At 41.1% G+C, this 19,363-nt stretch overlaps 1 protein-coding gene across 2 annotated transcripts; it reads left to right on the top strand.

Moving 5' to 3' along the window:
- Positions 1–4,439: 4,439 nt before the first annotated feature.
- LOC143416638 (uncharacterized) lies at positions 4,440–14,120 on the top strand. Of its 2 annotated transcripts, XM_076882079.1 has the most exons (4): positions 4,440–4,541; positions 8,653–8,758; positions 11,561–12,661; positions 12,987–14,120. In XM_076882079.1, the coding sequence occupies exons 2-4, from the start codon at positions 8,741–8,743 to the stop codon at positions 13,653–13,655; spliced, it is 1,788 nt and encodes a 595-aa protein (XP_076738194.1). In that variant the 5' UTR covers positions 4,440–4,541; positions 8,653–8,740; the 3' UTR covers positions 13,656–14,120. The 2 variants fall into 2 exon arrangements, with proteins under 2 accessions (XP_076738194.1, XP_076738195.1); XM_076882080.1 differs by lacking the exon at positions 4,440–4,541 and having other exon boundaries at positions 8,424–8,758.
- Positions 14,121–19,363: the final 5,243 nt, after the last annotated feature.

Here is a 19,363-nt window from a genome sequence, read left to right as displayed (position 1 = left end):
TGGTTTGTCAGCAAGTTGACCTCTGACCTCTGCAGTACTAACTCCTGACCCGTACAAAGAGCGGGCGTTTCTGACCTTTGACCTGCAGCTGTATGTCTCTCAGTCTCAGTTCTTCTCTCCGTCACTGATGGAGCAGGTGTAGTTGCTGCTGACAGTCAGTCGTTTGTTTTCTCAGAGTGAGGCTGAAGTCTGAACTGTTCAGAGCATCAGGTCTCATCAACGTGCGCTGCTGTAACGCCGCTTTGTCCTCTGAGATCACCAGGTATGAAACCTGAGTGCTGACAGAGCAGCATGTTCCCCCTCATTCACCTCCACCACCACAGCCAAGGCATGCTGGGAAACTGAGGACACACAGACGGAGAACTGAAGTGTCTGCTGTGTGTTCATCTCAGAGTCCTCACAGGTGACACATTAGCTCCAGAACACCAAGCCAGGTGTTTGAAGCCTGACAGGGATTCTTCCCATCCAGAGGGAGGATTTAGCTGCACAACAATGAACATTAGTGTGTAGTTTAGAAACACAGACTGTGCCTGCACTGCATCTAGTGAAGAAAAGTGTTACTGCCAGAGAACGAGGCTCCTTTAAAGCAGCTGATATTAAGGTTGAAAAATCAACAATAAGCTGATGTAATCAACGTTTCACAAAATGGTCAGCAGCTAAAATCTGGAGCCGTTCTTTGGTGGTAATTAACAGTTTGTTCTTGTTAGCTAATTATGTAATTAAAGGTAGCAGCAGAAGCCTTGTGTTGAAAGCCCATTCACTCACACATTCACACAGTATGTGTGTGTCTGTGTTACACTGTGGACATCCCTTCTGTTGGAGCGCCATCTTGTGGCAGGTTTAAGAAATGTTCTTCTTGTAAATCCAAACTGATGCACCTCCATAGCAGACTGTGGAGGCTTTCAGTGACATGAAGACTTGATTTATACTGTCATATTCTCCTGTTACACAAAGCACAGCACGCTGAACATGGATGAACTGAAACTCCCAGCATCTGACTGAGGAAAAGCACAAATCATTCTCACACTGACTCCTGCTTGATTTTAGATTTGCTTTCAAATCCTCACACTTTCATATGAAGCACTAAATGGGCTCCAGACTGTTTATCTCAGCTTCCTGTCAAACACACTGCTGCTCACACCGAGGCTCAGTTTACTCCTCCAGCCTGGCTTAACCTGCTGTCTGTTAAAAACAGTCCCACACTCCTCTGTTTAATCCTTCTGATCAGACTCTTTGATTTTGTATTGTTTTTACCTGAAGTTGTGTTTTTGACATGGTTCTGTCTGTGAAATAAAGCTCACACACACACTGCTACAGTCCTTCATACACTTAGAAACGAAGCTGCTCCTTTCCTCAGTGCTGACACATAAAGAAGAGTTGGTTTTATATCCAACACGTCTCTGTTCCAGAAAACAGCTTCAGCAGCCTCTGAGTCTGAACTTGGAGTTGGTTATAAGCCACAGGCCTGTGTGCACAGCAATGAGGAAATATAATGCAGTAAGTGAAACATGGATGTGTGGAACAGATTATCCCAAAGGTTGATTCTGTTCATCTGGACGTTCTCAGTGAAACATTTCGTCTCTCGGTCAGGTGACTCCTTTAGTCTCAGCTGACTGCAGGTTTCCAAACCTTTGTCACTGGATCACTCACTTCATCTCCAACGTGTCCCTGACACAGACAGCTGGAGCCGTTACAGCAAAATCATTGATCATCGTTTTTAGAACATTAGCTGGTGTTGGTGGGCAGGCTAGCAGTGCTAATTGTTAGCACTAGTTCTGCTGCTCTCCCTTTGTCTCTGTTATTGTTGGTCTTTAGTGAACAATAGAAAGTGTCTTCATGAGACTGTTGCCTAATGTTCAAATGTAGATAACACCACCTGCACCAACCTGTTACACAGCACAACCCTCTGGTGTAGCTTTGGCTGGAGCACATATTGGCAGCTCCAGTGACATCACCACTCCATGGTGACATCATCTCTACAGACTGTGGCTGTTACATATCCTCACCTGGTAATAATAAGACTGTCCTCAGCTGCACACAGCTCCAAGATGAACAAACTGAAGTAAATACAAATTAGAGTTACGATAGATTGAAATCTTGTAATCAGAGCTAATTCTTAGTGAAACTCTCACAACATCATATCCTGATCCTGGGTTAGTGTCTCGGTCTCAGATCACAACATCAGCACAGGCTTGGCTTGGGTGAGGTATTGAGTGGTTCTTGTCCATGACAGCTGCAGGTACAGTGCCATCAGCCATGCTGCACCACATGTCTGCCCAGGAACATTAGTGTGGCTGAGTCTCATGTAAACATTGTGCTAAAGTGGTGGGAAAGTGGCTGCAAGCTGGCTGCACTGTGTCCAATACTCTCAGTATGATATCCACAAACCTCTGAGTGTCACAGAGTGGGCCTGTGCTCAGCTCACTGTGCCCCATTCAATTCTACTTGCATAGTTTTACAAGTAAAATTAAATATACAAGTTGCTCAATGATAAGTTATTGTAGTAACAACTAAGTCCATGGTCATTATTTGTTAATAGTAGCTTAAAGCTTCTGCACCAATCATGGAGCAGCAGGTTTAGAGCATGTGGATCTACAAAAGTAAGTCCCAGTAAGATGGGCTGAGCCTTACATACTAGAAGAAACATGTCATTCCCAGCAGATGAAGCGCCCTTTAAAGCAGGATCTCACTTTAAACCTAAAGAACTTGCTATGAGCATGCAGTGCATTCATGGTTATTATTCATACGATTGTGGGGAGCTAATAAAGTGCAACTATCACATTACATTTTATTATTAAATTGTTGTTAACAATCCCTTCACTTCTGCTTATCTAATTCATGGTTGCAGGATGGCTGACAGCTTCCATTAGGCAGGAGGTAATGTCCATTCTGGCCACAGTGCAACCCACAATGTGTAACTGACACTATTATATTGCATTATGTCACATTGTTACATCTTTTTAATAAATGATGACAGTCAGCTGAATTTGCTGCCCCCTTGGTGGAGGACATCAGGATCAGCAGCTGCTGCTCCATCACAAACACCACAGAAGAAGAACAACACTGGATCAGATTATCTGGACGTGTTTGACAGGGACAGTGTTCATGTTCATGGACATCAGGACAAAAACAGACGATGGAAACCTGCCAGATTTGAGCTAAACTGCTCGTTTCCATGTGTAGTCCCTGGGAGGTCACATGACCAACAAAGACACAAGCTGTGTCCCAAAACGTCGGCTGCATCCTCCGGAGGCCGCATTTGAAGGCCGATGACGTCACAGCCAGGCGACGAAGGCTGTCCCGATTCCTCGACTCCTTCAAATGCGTCCTTCATTCCCCCGAGTTTGAAGGATGGGTCGGGTGTGTCCTTCGTGGCCCACCATATCCCAGAATTCATAGCGCGGCCCAGCCAAATTTCAGCTGCCAACAATGGCGGCCGCTACTAAGTTTTAAAATTTAACGAGGGAGTACTACTTACTTACAATGAATTCCTTACACTATATAATTTTCCCGTCAGTGTTGGGGAATTCTCAATGGTGCTTGGTGCCATACCCTCAGGGACTTTAATGTTATATAAAAACACTGACAGCTCAATATCTGCCTCAGTCACTCTCCCTGATCCAGCTGAGTCAGCAGTGGGAAAAATCTGCTTTTCACAGGAACTTGGTAACAGCAATAAGAGAATACGTAGTTTATTCCAAGAAGATATCATGTCTCTCCCATATATAGAATATCTTACTGGAACCGACATGTTCCAGATATCACCTGGAAGACAGTCTGGATGATCCCATAAATATCTAATTGTGAACAAGGTGAAGGAAATCTCATATAAAATTCTTCATAAATGTTACCCAGCCAGTCACTATATGGTAACATTTAAAAGAGACATAAATACTAATTGAACTTTCTGTGGGGATCATCCAGAAACTGTGGCACATCTCCTTTGGTTCCTCTACACAGAGATTCTGGAAGAATTGAGCAGTTTTGTTATTGTCCATATTTTAAGGGAGTTTTCTTTACGATGGGAAAATGTTTTATTCTGTTTCTTTAAGTTCCCCAGGAAGAATGATAAATGTTTTTTATAAAATATTTGTTAATACTTTTAGCTATTTTATATCCATAAATGTAAGTTTATTAATAAAACACCATATTTCTGCCTTTTTATAAGGATATGAATTGTACATACAATCAATTTCAGACTCAACCAACAAAAAGCCTCTCAGAACAATATTTATATGTAGATTTTTTTCGCCTACTCATATCATCATTTTTTTACTCCTGGTTCTGTATGTTCATGTTCTGTTCTTTTGTAAACTTCATCTGTTTGTATGTTGTATACTCATTGTGTTTCAATAAAGTTCGATTTAAAAAAAGGTACGTTCTAAACGAAGCTTCAGACGTCACTGATCACGTGACTCTGGCCAAACGAATCAAGCCTCGACACGGTGCTTCTGAAGCAGCGCGTTGATCTTTCTGACACACGCACCGGAGCGTCAGCTTCAAGCGGACCATCACTACGTCTCACATCTAAAGGTGTCAAGGTAACTTTGAACTGAGTTCAGTCAATCTGGAGTTTTTCCAAGTTTTCTGTTGCTCTCTGTGAGAGAAGAGCGTTAAAGGCGGGGCTCTCCAGAGTCCAGCAAAACAGGAAACCACAGCTGGGTGTGTGTAAGTGTGCAAACCAATAGAATGCATCGTGGTGGGGGGGCATCACGGGCATTGGCAAGAAAAAAAATAAAATAATCGGTCGTACCCATGCTTCCCCGACGTCATGCCAGCGCATATTGGGAAATTCGTAGGCACCGATCGGTTTTCTATCAGCCATTTGCTGGGAGTAAGGGCGCCCTCCGTTTGCGAGGTGCGCCTGCTGCTGGCGGCACAGGGAGGAGAGGGCAGGGCGGCGGGGAGTCTCTGGCTGGCTGGAGCGGCATCTAATAACCAACTCGCAAAACAAAATAAAAACAACAAACAGATATTATGATACAGACTTATAATCTGCACCCATGTTTTTTCTACATTCTATAAAGTGAGCGCGAGAGCCCTCGGTGCGCCTGCGCACTGCTGAAGTCAAAGTAAACTTTATTGTCATCTCCGCTACAGACAGTCCAGCATATAGAGAGACGAGACGACGAGGCTGCAGTTACAGCGGTGCAAGTAAACAAACAATAAATATAAGAAGAAAATAAATCTACACTTTAGGACTCGGGGTAAAGGATCAATAACAATTTAAATTTATAATTTACAGTTTGATGATTTAAAGTCTCACACAACCCGTCAAAAGGGGCGGGGCCGGCTGCTTCCAAGTAGAGCACATTTCATTTATAATGATGTAAATCCAAGCCCATCATGGATTCACGATCTGAATCCTGGGTTGTGTGAAATCCCAGAAATCAACCTTAGACAAAGTGAATCTGTGAACTAAGGTGTAGGTCTGTTAGGTTAATTGTGCTGATCCTCGGGTTGGGGGATTTGTGTTTGTACTGGAGCGCAAAATTCAAACCAATGGAAGATGGACAACAAAAGTTCAAAGCCATCAGGTGCTCAGTTTATGTATTTATTTTTGGCCTACATCAGTAAGAAATGCCAAATTATATACACAAAGTTACAGGAATCACCACTCCTGTTATTCATGATGATTTCAGTAACATCACATAATAACATGTAACGTTATTATGTGATGTGCGTACTGTTAATGCTGATACTGTGGTGAAATTCTCTGCTTCTTTTGTGTATTCTGCATCTATTACGTCAGATTGTCTTACCCCTCATATGGTTGAGAATTTTGCCAATACCCTGTTAACTACATGTTCCTCCATCCTCGACACTGTGGCACCTATTAAAATGAAGCGCCCCAGAACTTACTCACAATGTTGGTTAAGTGACTCTGTTCGCGCTCTACGACGTGCGTGTCGGCGGGATGAGAGAAGGTGGAGGAAAGATAAACTCCAGGCATCTTACGACATCCTACGTACTAGTCGCTTGAAGTTTCAAACTGCTGCCAAAATGGCTAAAGCAGCTTTTCTTTCAAAAATTATCTCTACCAATGGTAACAATCCTTGAATTTTATTTAAAATTTTTAACTCTGTGGTCAACCCCTGCCCCACTATGCCGCTGCCGTGCTCCACGGTTCTTTGCGAACAATTTTTAAATTATTTTTTAGATAAAGTCTCATCTCTTAAATCTGCTCTTCCTTTAATGACAGGCCCTGCGTTTACCCCTGACTGTTCCTCTTCTATCAGTTTGAACCCGTTTCACTCCCTACTCTTAAGCGTCTGGTTGAACAACTGAACAATACTAATCTCGTATATGATGTTCTTCCATCTCGTATAGTTAAGGACTGTTTTAGTGCAATTGGACCTAGTATATTGTCCCTTTTGAAGTCTTCTTTGCTCTCTGGTTGCGTACCATCAGCCTTTAAACATGCTATAATTCAGCCTGTTCTTAAAAAAAGGAACCTCGATTATAATGATTATGCGAACTATAGGCCGATTTCCAAGCTTCCGTTCTTGGCCAAAATTCTTGAGAAGATAGTGTTGCTTCAACTCCAGGCCTACCTGGATGAGAATAGCATTAATGATAAATTCCAATCGGCCTTCAAACCACATCATAGCACTGAGTCAGCGCTGCTCCGAGTTCTCAATGACCTTCTACTAATGGCTGACAATGGACGCTCCTCGGTCCTAGTGCTATTGGATTTATCGTCGGCTTTCGATATGGTTGATCATAAAATCCTATTGGCGAGACTTGAGCACACTGTAGGCATCAAGGGTGTTGCCTTGGATTGGTTTAAATCATACTTGTCCAATCGGCTCTCCTCGGTTCACTTGGCCACTTCCTCTTCCTCCGCTGTACCTGTCTGTTGTGGTGTCCCTCAGGGATCTGTGTTAGGCCCTACTCTGTTCTCATTGTACATGCTTCCATTAAGCACTATCTTTGAGAAATATCACATCGCTTTTCATTATTATGCCGATGGCATTCAGATCTACTTTGAGTTAAATGATGACCTAGCTTTGTCCTTGAATAGTTTTCGAGAGTGCATGTGTGAGGTCAGGCAATGGCTCCTGGCAAATACTCTTATCCTTTATGATAAGAAAACTGAAATTGTGGTCTTTGGCAGTGACGTCCTTCGTGCCAAACTTTGTGATGCTTTTGGTTTTCTCACTAGCTCCTTTTACGACACTGTTAGGAATTTGGGCGTGTTACTTGACAGCTCATTTAAACTTGATAGACAAGTGTCTGCTGTTGTTAGATCCAGTTTATACCAACTCCGCCTTATTTCTAAGGCCAGGCAGTATATCCCGCATAAAGACCTGGAAAAACTCATCCATGCCTTTGTAACTTCGAGGCTGGATTACTGCAATTCACTCTATTTTGGACTCCACTCTGCCCTTCTCCATAGATTACAGACAGTCCAAAATGCTGCTGCACGCATTCTAACCAAAACTAAGAAGTTTGCCCACATTACTCCCGTCCTAGCTGATTTGCACTGGTTGCCTGTGAAATACCGTATCCAATTTAAAATTCTGCTGTTTACTTTTAAAATCACTAATAACACAGCACCGAGCTATCTTAAGGAACTCTTAAGCTTATATGTTCCTGCTAGGGCTTTAAGATCATCCTCACAGTTACTGTTGGTGCGGCCTAGATCTCGGCTGAAGTCTAGAGGTGATCGAGCGTTTGCCCTGGCCGCACCAGAGTTGTGGAACAACCTTCCCATTGGCATTCGGGCGTCTGACTCTATTCAATCTTTTAAATCACGGCTTAAAACGTATTTGTTTAATCTTGCGTTTTCTACCGGTTAAATGCTGGCCTTGTCTGCAGTGATTTATTTTACTAATTTTCCTATCTTGTTTTTTATTTGCGCTGTGTATGTCTTATCCCCATTGTGTGTTGATGGCACAGTTATATTGTGCTATAGCTATGTGCTGTAGTTATATTTTTTCTATTGGTGGCTTTTTCCTGTGAACATAATTCTACACTTTTATTTTTATGACTCTGATTATACTTGTGTTAATTTGTTCTATGTTAAGCACTTTGGCATGCCGTTGGTTTTTAAATGTGCTCTATAAATAAAGATTGTTGTTGTTGTTGTCCTGTAAGCACAGTCTGCCTGTGTCTTTTCTCTGCAAATGAACATTTTCAGCCAATATAGGTAATACATCAACAATGCTGCCGTGGCTAAGTTAGGAATATTTATAATGTCATTTCCAAAACTTGCATATGATCTGCAATTTGTAGCAGATCTACTGACTGTCACAGAGCAGCTGGAGCAGTCTCAAATGCAGGTCAGTCCACTGCTGCCCCCTGTGGCCAAGTGCCATAGCTACTGCTGGATGAACTCGTGACACATGTGCACCTGTTTCTATGAACACATTGAGTCTGAGTGGCTGCACTTACACTGGTGTATTCAACATATTGAAAGATGCCAGCAATGTGGATTGTCAAGACTCAAACCAATCCACATTGCTGGCGTTGCATCTTTCAATGGCAGCAATGGCAGGTATCAGTGCTCAAACCTTTTGTGTTTGTTTCCAACAAGTTGCCCACCTCGGGAAACAACAATGTGTTCTTTTACTTGTCAGATGAACATATGAGACACTTTGACTCTTCAGTGCAGTGTGGAGCCTAACAAAGATCTGTTTTGTGTCCCAGCTGATCAGCAGGAGGAGGAGAGTCTGACGGAGCAGCAGAGGAACATTTTCAGCTACTTGGACTCAGCTCAGCCACTACAGAGGAAACAATGAGCTCAACACAGAAGGTGACAGACAGAGCAGGACCATATGACCAAAGATATTTATCACCATATACATTTGAACATTTGCCATAACGATGTAGCTGACGATATAATTGACACCAGACAAAATACTTTACAGCTGCACAACTTTATTAAAAACCCATCAATGTATTTTCACTGAAACAAGCAGCTGTTGTTTATGTGCATTAAAGTTATATAAAAATGTAACAGTGCAAATGCAAATTCCTCGCTGACAGTTTAACCAAAAGGCTTTTCCAGTGGAAACTGGCCGACACATCCTGAGCATAACCATGTATAATATCCACTAAACTTCAGAAGAGGTTATACAGTCGTGGCCAAAAGGTTTGAGAATTGCATAAATATTGGAACCTGGAGAAGTTGCTGCTTAAGTTTTTATAATACAGATTTGTACTTTATTTCAAATTGAACCTTTAAAGGGGCATTTCTGGACTTTTAAACACCAGTAATGTACTTTTAAGGGAACATTTAAAAAAATGTTCCTATAGGTACAAAAATGTTCTTCTCTCGTACCTCTATTTCTGAGAGTGTATCATGTAACACTATAGATCAACTTAGCTCAGAATATATAAAGCATATAAACAGTTACAGCAATATGATGCAACAAACACAGCAGCTACTGATCCAAAATACTCAAAGCTTCATAGAACTGAAACCAACATTTATTTTTAGCTCCATTCTGCTGCTGATGCAGACTTTAGGTTTCTGAACATTAAACTTGTTGCTGCCTTTCATAGTGTGTAACTTGAAGGCCCTGAGTACTTTCTCCCACACTGAAAACACTGGGATGATCACATTATTTGAACATTACCTAATAAGACTGATTCAGCACAGACAGTTATGTTAAACTTTCCTAGCAGTCCTTCACAAACAGGGAACAGTCTGTCTATTCTCTCCATCTGTCAGCTGCTGCTGGCTCTTCCTCCTCCTCTTCCTCACACACTGCTGAGTTTGTCCTGGTGGATCATCAGGGCTGCAAAGCCTCACAGATGATGTGCAGCAGTGGCTCCCTCAGTCTGTCCTCACTCTGGACACTTGCAGTCGTCACACATGGAAATCAAATGTGTGATAAGCTGCAGGATTCAAACACAAGTGTAACTTATAAACACATGTTCATACTTTTATTCCACAATCAGAGAGAAAGAAACAGAGAGAGAGTGCAGGACAGACAGACAGGTGACAGTCTCAGGTGTACACACTGCTACACAACAGCACCAGAGAAGCAGGATTTAGTGTTTGTGTTATTACGAGTGTAAACAAGAAGAGTTCCAGATGGTGCAGTGGACACATGTGTGACTGCTGTGATTAAAGCATCTTTCTTTCAGCTTAACGAGTGAACCGTCAGCTCGTTCAAACACACGTTAAAGTGCGTTTGGCTCGACACCACCGAACAGAGGCAGCAATATAACACAGCTCACATTAACAGTGCAGTGAATCCTGCTTGTGCCGTGATGTTCAGGACTGCAAACCGAGCAGCATCACTGACTTTCAGCTTGTTGTGTTTGTGGATATATGACTGACTTTAATTATCCACAAAATCATCACATTCTCTGTCAGATGAAGGTCGACTATTGAACGGCGTATATTTTAAAGGCTTTAAAACCAAGTTAACGCTGAAAGTACAAACATCACTAATGTCACATAACTCTGCCGACAAGGCATAGCTATGGCTATGAAATGCTCTTTGTGTATCACTTCTTCATTATGAAAGATGTCATTAATGCACTAGTAATGTCTCATCTGGAGTATTGTTCAATCATTTGGTCAGCAGCTAATAAGACAGATCTTAACAGACTTCAGTTAGTCCAGAATAAGGCGTCCAGATGTGTGAAGATGTTCATACTATACTAATATTGATAAAATGCATAATAACCTTACTTGGCTTCCTGTACAGGCTAAAATATTCTATGGCTTACTTGTAGTTCTAAAGAAAGCAATTCTGTTAAACACACCACATTTATTCTGCTCAGCTGCAGTATCCAGATGAAATACATCATCATATTACACAGTTTTCAACAAACTGCAATTTAGTAAATGCTCGAGTTAAAAGTAACGTTTTGTAAAACTGTTACATTTAGAGCAACTTTTAAGTGGAATAAGTTGCCTTAAAAAATTAGAGAATTATTCAAAACTTCAATGAACACTTAAAAGCCGATTTACAGAGCTTTTAGTTGTTGTAAATATTGTAAGACATGATTTGTTTTTGAAACTTGTGTAATGTGCCTCAATGTTATTGATATTATTATTATTATTATTGATTGCTTATATTTGAACAATTGTGAAACCTCACTGTGGATGTAAGAGTGAAATTATGTGGATATCTTGAATCCACTTTGTGTAATATTTTATGTGAGTATTTGACGGAAGACGAGCAACATCTGTTGTGGAAGCTAACGGGGTTCCTTTAGAATAAACAAACATAGGATTTATTATCACTGAATAATTCTGTATAAATCTATACAAATTATAGAAATATGTAATAGGAAACAACAAAATTATCTAAATTATAAAATAATGTGTGTGTGTGTGTGTGTGTGTGTGTGTGTGTGTGTACAATCAGGAGGGATGGGCATGATTTTAGTGTTTGAACAGTCATGAATTATCTTTAACAGCAGGTTGGATGTAATGTGTTAGAACTACCAGCAGGTGGGGATAAGAGACCTTTAAGGTGTTTGGTGCCACGCTCCACCTTCAGGTTTAAAACTAGTGTTAATGGAGTTTGAAGGTTGAGTTTGTTCCACGACTGCATTTCACTCACTGCCTCTGTTTGTATCTCTGTCACTGCAGGACCAACATGGAGCCAGAAGTCAGCGCTCTCAGGAGGCCGACAAACCTCACAGAAGAAAGGGAGAGAAAAAACACACCTGTGACGAGTGTGGGAAGGGTTTTACTCTGAGGGCTAATCTAAAACAGCATCAGGTCATCCACACTGGAGAGAGACCGTTCAGCTGTGACTTGTGTGGAAAGTCTTTTTCCTTGAAGGGTTCCCTAAAAACACACCAACTCATCCACAGTGGAGTTAAAGCGTACAGCTGTGATCAGTGTGGCAGAGCTTTTACTCACAGTAACAGCTTACAGAGGCATCTAGTTACCCACTCTGGAATTAAGCCATACAGCTGTGACGAGTGTGGGAAGGGTTTTACTGAGAAGGCTGAACTAAAACAGCATCAGGTCATCCACACTGGAGAGAGACCGTTCAGCTGTGACTTGTGTGGAAAGTCTTTTTCCTTAAAGGGTTCCCTAAAACAACACCAACTCGTCCACAGTGGAGTTAAAGCGTACAGCTGTGATCAGTGTGGCAGAGCTTTTACTCGCAGTAACAGCTTACAGAGGCATCTAGTTACCCACTCTGGAATTAAGCCACACAGCTGTGACGAGTGTGGGAAGGGTTTTACTGAGAAGGCTGAACTAAAACAGCATCAGGTCATCCACACTGGAGAGAGACCGTTCAGCTGTGACTTGTGTGGAAAGTCTTTTTCCTTGAAGCGTTACCTAAAACAACACCAACTCATCCACAGTGGAGTTAAAGCGTACAGCTGTGATCAGTGTGGCAGAGCTTTTACTCACAGTAGCAACTTACAGAAGCATTTAGTTACCCACTCTGGAATTAAGCCATACAGCTGTGACATCTGTGGAAAAACTTTCAGCCAGAGAGGGTACCGAAATACACACCTACGCATTCACACCAGACATGATGTGTACTGCTGTGAACAGTGTGGCAAATACTTTACAACAGACGCACACTTACAACAACACATGTTTACCCACACTGAGGAGAGACCTTATCAATGTGACCTGTGTGAGAAGACTTTTAAATCTCCACATGACCTGAGACGACACCAACAGATCCACACCAGAAAGAGACTCTACAAGTGCAGCTACTGTGAGGTATGTATTTATATTGTTATCTTGTCATTTTAGCCTGACTGTTTGGAACAACTCTGCTCATTAAACTGTGTTAGCATGTTAGCAATTCTACTGCATGGAAAAGCAGCTCTGAGTGATTATTCAGATTTTCCTTTCAGTTATGATTTTAGTATTACTGTAGTATTATGGTGGTAGTATTGTAGTTATTGCAGCCCAGTAAACTGAGTGTGTTAACTGAAACAGTCAAATGTAGTTGGACATCTGCAGAGATGCTCTTTATTTCAGGCGACGTTCAGGATACAAATGTTGAAGGACTGACTTACACTGTCTTTGTGTCTTTGTTTAGAAGCAGAGCGACACAGATGGATCCAGTTCTCAACCCTGTCATCACTGTGGTGGTGGGAAAGACTTTCATTGTGACCTCTGTGGAAAAACTTTCAGTCGGCAAATTACCCTAAAAGTACATCAACGTAGACACACTGGAGACAAACTGAAATACTGCAAAGAATGTGGGAGAAGCTTCACCACAACAAGTGAGTTAAAACAACATGAACTGATTCACAGTGGGGTTAAAAAGCACCTCTGTGATCAGTGTGGGTCATCCTTCACCACTGAAGGTCAGCTTAAATCACACAAAGGAGTCCACACAGGAGAGAAACCACACAAGTGCAGACACTGTGAGAGAAGCTTCTCACAGTCAGGTCATCGTAACAGGCATGAACGTGCACACATGGAAGGAAACTACAGCTGTGACCAGTGTGACAAGAGCTTCAGGAATCTCAGTTCATACTCTGCACACAAACGATCCCACGTTACTAATAAACTGTTTCACTGTTACCAATGTGCCCAAACATTCACCTCATTGTCTGCTCTGTGCAAACATCAGCGCGATCACTCAGGGCTGAAATCACTCCCATCACTGGATCACAGTGAATCTGAAGACACAGAAAGATCCTCTGGTTTCCTCTGGTCAGACTCAAAAAGCTTGAGATCAGGCTCCATAGAGTTCAGATAGAATCATTTAAACTTGTGTTGAACTGAACTGGTTGCTGGGATGAACTTCTACATAATACAGATCTACATGGGATCTTCTTTTCTGTTTTACTGAGTCAGTTTTGTCCTTTTTTCTCTGTCCTGGTTTTGCTCGTCTGTAAATGATTGAAACTCAGTCAAATAGTTCATTGTTCTCCAGCAAAACGTTTTGGAAACTCATGTTTAACCTTTAAAACTCTGACATGTTTTAGCACACAAGGCTTCATCGGGGAGTTCACTCATGATTGGACCATGAGAACAAAGGTTTTTAGTTCTTTCAAAGAGAGTCTTGGAGATGTTTGATGTTTCTGTTTTTCTGAAACCACCTGAAAGAAAAACTATTTTTCTTGCTTTATGTAGTGTGGAAGTTTTTAATGTTTCTTCATCTGTGATGTTCTTGAATGTGTTCACGTGAAGATGGTACAAATAAACTGTCCTTTCAGCTTTAGCTCCTAATTTATTCATTATTTATGGATGTAGCACAGCAGCAGTCTCTTGATTAACACATGGAGGGCTCGGGATCTGATGGTGTCGTCTCCCTAATTTGCCCACTCAGTAAATCTCACTCATGGCCAAGAAATTGAAATAAACCTTGTTTCCCTGCTGGATAGTGATCCACTGTAACTCTGCTCCTCCTTCCTGTTTAGGATTTCTGTGGCTGAAGTAAAATTCCCTCCATCCATCACTTATCCCAGCTAACCCAAAGTGAAATAAAGTTTTGCTCGTCTTAAAAAAGCATTACAATAATGGGCATTACCAATGCAAACTGAATGATACAGAAGATGAAAGAAGAGACTTTGATCAGTTAATAAAGCTCATGATCTGGATTCATTGTGGCTGCTACACAGATACTTCTGGGTCACTTCTCTCAGTTAGGAACCTTCCTCACCAAACTGACTGTTGGACCACACCCCTGGTTTCATGAGAAATTGTTTCAGCCATGATTTCTCTTCCTGTATTTCAGAGTAAAGACTGAAGTGACAAATGGAAGCATGTTTAAAAAACACAATGTGAGAGAGACGTTGAGGTCCTTAGAAGTTACCCTGGGTTTTTCTGTCACCCTGCTAGATGTTACACACCTTGTTATTGGACTGATTTCTACTGCTGGACTACTCCTGCGGAGAGTAACAATACTCTTACTAATTAGCTCCCTTTCACAGCTTTGGGGATATTTATTTTTGTGTTTGCAGCGCTGTGAGCCAGAACAGCGAGAGAAAAATCTGCAACAGCGACGAGCCGAATGCTTACGTGAATCGCAGCAGCTGCACATGTGCTACGCTGAATTAGAGGATATCTTTGCTCTGGATTTCTATTTCTACTTTTTCATTTCTATATGATTCTTCTTGCATCTAAACAAAGATGATTCAATTTGCTAAATGTTGATGGCTCTTCGTGCTCAGGTGTAAATGAGACGTAATATTTGCTCTTGGTTTGGTTCTCCTGTACAGAACCTTGCAGTACAACAGAAACCTAAAAACATTATTTGTAGTTGTTATTCTTAGTTGTTCTGCTGCCTAAATACCACAGGGTCTGATTATGAAGTTATTGAGCTGCACATACTTTACGACCTGCTTAAGTTCGAGGTCACAGCGTCTGTAGAGCAGCTGGAACATAATGAAGTCTACAAGGTTAAAGTTTTCTCTTCAGTTATTGTTCTTTCTGCTGCTTGGTTTGATGGATCTGAGAGCTTTTGTTTTTATTATTGTTATTATAATTATCATTAATACTTTACTCTCTAGAAGCTTTAAAATAGTGTTTGTGTTTGAAAAAATTGATTTAAGAATTGAACAGAAACATCTGTCCTTCTGAAAATCGCCCAAAGGCACGGAGACAAAGTCAAAGGATGCAACCTGTAACTTTCTCTTCCTTCATGTCAGGACCATCATCCATGATTTATATAAAATGCATATAGCAACAGTAGCACTTTAGTTTGGACTTCATGATTTCTGTAACTGGAAAATATTATTTTGTTTAAAGACAGAAGTGACCGCATAGTTGCAACATCAAAGGGAAATATTAATTAATTAGCATTAAGTATATTTGTTGCTTAAGCGTTTGCACTATAACTTAAGTAGGATTATAACTTTTAAGGAAGGAAAGATTTCAGATATTTAATTCACTGCTTCAGTTATTTTATATGAAATTAAAACATTTACGTTGGTCAAACATGATGCTCTAAATCAAATAAAAGTTTGAAAATAAATGATGTATTTTTAAATGCTGCAACAAATGTTCACAAAAAGTAACTATAATTAAAACCAGTTAAACAAAATCAAATGTTTGAATCATGCTTAACCAAATGCCAGGCTGGAGAGCTGAACCTAAAGTATACGTAGAAAGATTTCAACATCTGAGCAGTTTTTAATGTTTTTATCACATATAAATGTCACAGCAGTGGGTCCTGGCCCAATGCTTTGTGTTTTTGGTTTTCTTTGACTCTTGTTTTTCTTGGTTTTTGTTCTTCGTATTTATCAGGCTCTCAGTAATCTTATTTCTCCCTCCCTCAGTGTTCATTTCAGCCTGTGTTTAGTTTCTGTTCCCGTGTCCCACGTTTCATCGTTTCATGTCGAGTCAGCCCTGTCTCTCTGTTTCCTGTGTCTCCCCAGTCAGCCCCGCCTCCCTCGGGCACTCATGTGTGATACAGAGTAATAAACCTGACTACATTTACTACACTCTCTTTATTACCTGTTACTTTAAAATTCATACACTAATTATGTCTGCCCATCTCTCTAATGTGAAGGTCAAAGGTCAACATCCCAGTGACATAAGAATAATCCCAAAGGGGCAAAGGCAGCGGTTAATTTAGCACATTTAGCATTAAGGGTACAGCAAGGATATACTTTTACTTATTGTGGCAGGGGTGTGGTCTCTGGCCTGCTGCAGTGGAGGCTGGTGGCGGGACATTGGACGGCACAGGTGAGGGTGATGGAGCTCATGACTCTCCCCTTTATAGTGACGGAGGAGACTGGCGTGGGGGAAGCGTGTAGTGGAGGAAGCCGAGGAGAGAGCTGGTTTCTGGCTACAAAGACGGCGTCAAACCAGAAAAGATTGCTCGTGGTCAAATGTCAAAGGAGCTTGCAAAGAAAAGCGTCTGGACTTCTTTAAGTTACTTGAAGACGTTTCACCTCTCATCCGAGAAGCTTCTTCAGTTCTAAGGTCAAATGGTGGAGAGTCCCAGATATAAACCTAGTGGGAGTGACCCCCCACAGAGGGACAAAAGGACCCCCTGATGATCCTCTAATCGCCTGAGCCAAGGTGTGAAACTGGGTGTGGGTCCCAATCAGCCAGAGTTTCGGGTGGGTTCATTGTGAAACCTGGCCCCACCTTATCATGCGAATTCCTGAGATCAGATGGCCCAGGATGTGAGTGGACGTTAAGGCGTCTGGGAAGGGATCTCAAAACTGGATTATAGATGGCAGAGAGTTGGTGTCGTAAACCCCGCCTCTGTTCAAAGATGGTCGCTCACAGTGGACATAGATGGCTTCTTTCACTCCTCTTTCAAACCATCTGTCCTCTCTGCCCAAAATGTGAACATTGGCATCCTCGAAAGAGTGTCCTTTATCCTTAAGATGCAGATGGACTGCTGAGTCTTGTCATGTGGAGGTGGCTCTTCTATGTTGTGCCATGCGCTTGTGAAGTGGCTGTTTGGTCTCTCCAATGTAGAGGTCTGGGCATTCTTCGCTGCACTGTACAGCATACACCACGTTGTTAAGTCTGTGTTTTGGCGTTTTATCTTTCGGGTGAACCAGTTTCTGTCTGAGCGTGTTGCTGGGTCTGAAATGCACCAGGATGTCATGCTTGGAGAAAACTCCCCTGAGTTTTTCTGATACTCCGGCTACATAGGGGATGACAATGTTGTTGCGTCTGTCCTTCTTATCCTCCCTCGCTGGTGTCTGATCTTCTTTTCTGTGACTCTTCTCCTTTGACTACGATGACCTGGATGACTGAGAACCTTCACAGACACTTGTGGTCAAATAATGTGTCAATCACCTGTGAATCAAACTGTGTGTGGCTCAGTTCATGTCACAGTGTTGTTTAGTATATCTTCACGTGTCTCACTCTCCTTCTGTTCTGTCCATCAGGACGATCCTCAGCGCTTACACAGATCCTCCATCGATGTTGTAACTGTTGGCATGATGACATTGTATATAATTTGGATTATTTCTTTATCTTGTCAAGATCTATGTCATGATTGTAAATTGTTTAAGCTGTACATTACTGTTTGTTTTTTGTAGTCAACGTTTTGGTGCTTTGTGCTTTTATTTTGAAAGTCAAGTTCGCTTACAAGTTGCGCTAGAATAAAGGTTTTTAGTGGTTTTATTATAAAGGTTTTGTTATTATATAATAATGATAATAATAATATCAATAACATTGAGGCACATTGTGTGGAGGAGGTTCAGTCATATCCTGATCATCCAGACAGATTTGATGGTTTTTATCCTCACCTGCTGTGTAGAAATGGTCTGACTGGTCGCTGTTACTGGGAGGTCGAGTGGAGAGGAAGCGTTTATATATCAGTGAGTTACAGAAGCATCAGAAGGAAAGGAGGCAGTGATGACTGTGTGTTTGGAAACAATGATCAGTCCTGGAGTCTGAGCTGCTCTGATGATGGTCCTCGTTATAAGAGATAAGATAAGATAAGATAGAACTTTATTAATCCCTCGGGTGGGTTCCTCTGGGAAATTCGATTTCCAAAAAAGCACAGCACCGACAGAAGTTACAGAGTTATACACACACACATATATATAAATACAGAGACAATATAAATAAAATATACGAAGGGGATAAATAGAATAAATAGGAATAAAAATAAAAATACAAGTGAATTGCACATTTCAAGTATTGAGTCTATTGCACTGTTGACTATTTACAAAAGTATTGCACAAGGTATTGTACAGTGAGGTGAAGAGGCACTACAGCTTAGTTGTTCCCTCCTTTGTCCTCCTGTTTCCCCTCCCTCTCCCCTCCAGAGAGGAGTTAAACAGTCTGATGGCGTGTGGGACAAAGGAGTTTTTAAGTCTGTTAGTTCTTGTCTTTGGGAGAAGCAACCTGTCACTGAACAGACTCTTCTGGTTGTTAATGGCCGTGTGCAGAGGATGCCTGGCATTGTTCAGTTCAGTTCAGTTCAGTTCATTTTTATTTCAAACATTTCAAACATGTGCCTTCACAATCATTACAAAATATCATTCCATTATTTGTTTGAAAAGGAGTAGGCTGAAGTATTTACTTATTTGTCCCTACCCCCTCAAGTTTTACCTCTCATTCATTTAATTTTTTTTTGTCTTAAATTAAACAAACAACATATGAAACATATAAACATATGAAGTAAAACAAAACATAACATACATAAATCAAAAACAAGAAATTAGCAAGCCCCACCACAGTATAGTTTCTTTCATATGAAAAATACAGAATGTGTATATTTGCAGATACACAAGTTATGGAAAAACAACAAACCAAAACAAAACAAAAAAACAACCAAAAAAGAACCGCAACACCATTACCAGCAACATTACCATCCTGGGTTAACCCCGTTTTCTTCATTCTTATACTTATTTAAAATTAGGTTTTTATATTTTACTTTAAACTGTTTTATGTTTTGACTGTCTTTTATTTCTTCTGTTAGACTGTTCCATAATTTAACTCCTGCAATTGAGATTGACATAGTTCTTAAAGTTGTTCTAGCACTTT

This window comes from Maylandia zebra, linkage group LG3 (genome assembly GCF_041146795.1).
Source record: "Maylandia zebra isolate NMK-2024a linkage group LG3, Mzebra_GT3a, whole genome shotgun sequence".
Classification (NCBI taxonomy): Eukaryota; Metazoa; Chordata; class Actinopteri; order Cichliformes; family Cichlidae; genus Maylandia; species Maylandia zebra.
Note: the sequence above shows the minus strand (reverse complement) of the source record. Positions and strands in the feature narration are given on the sequence as shown.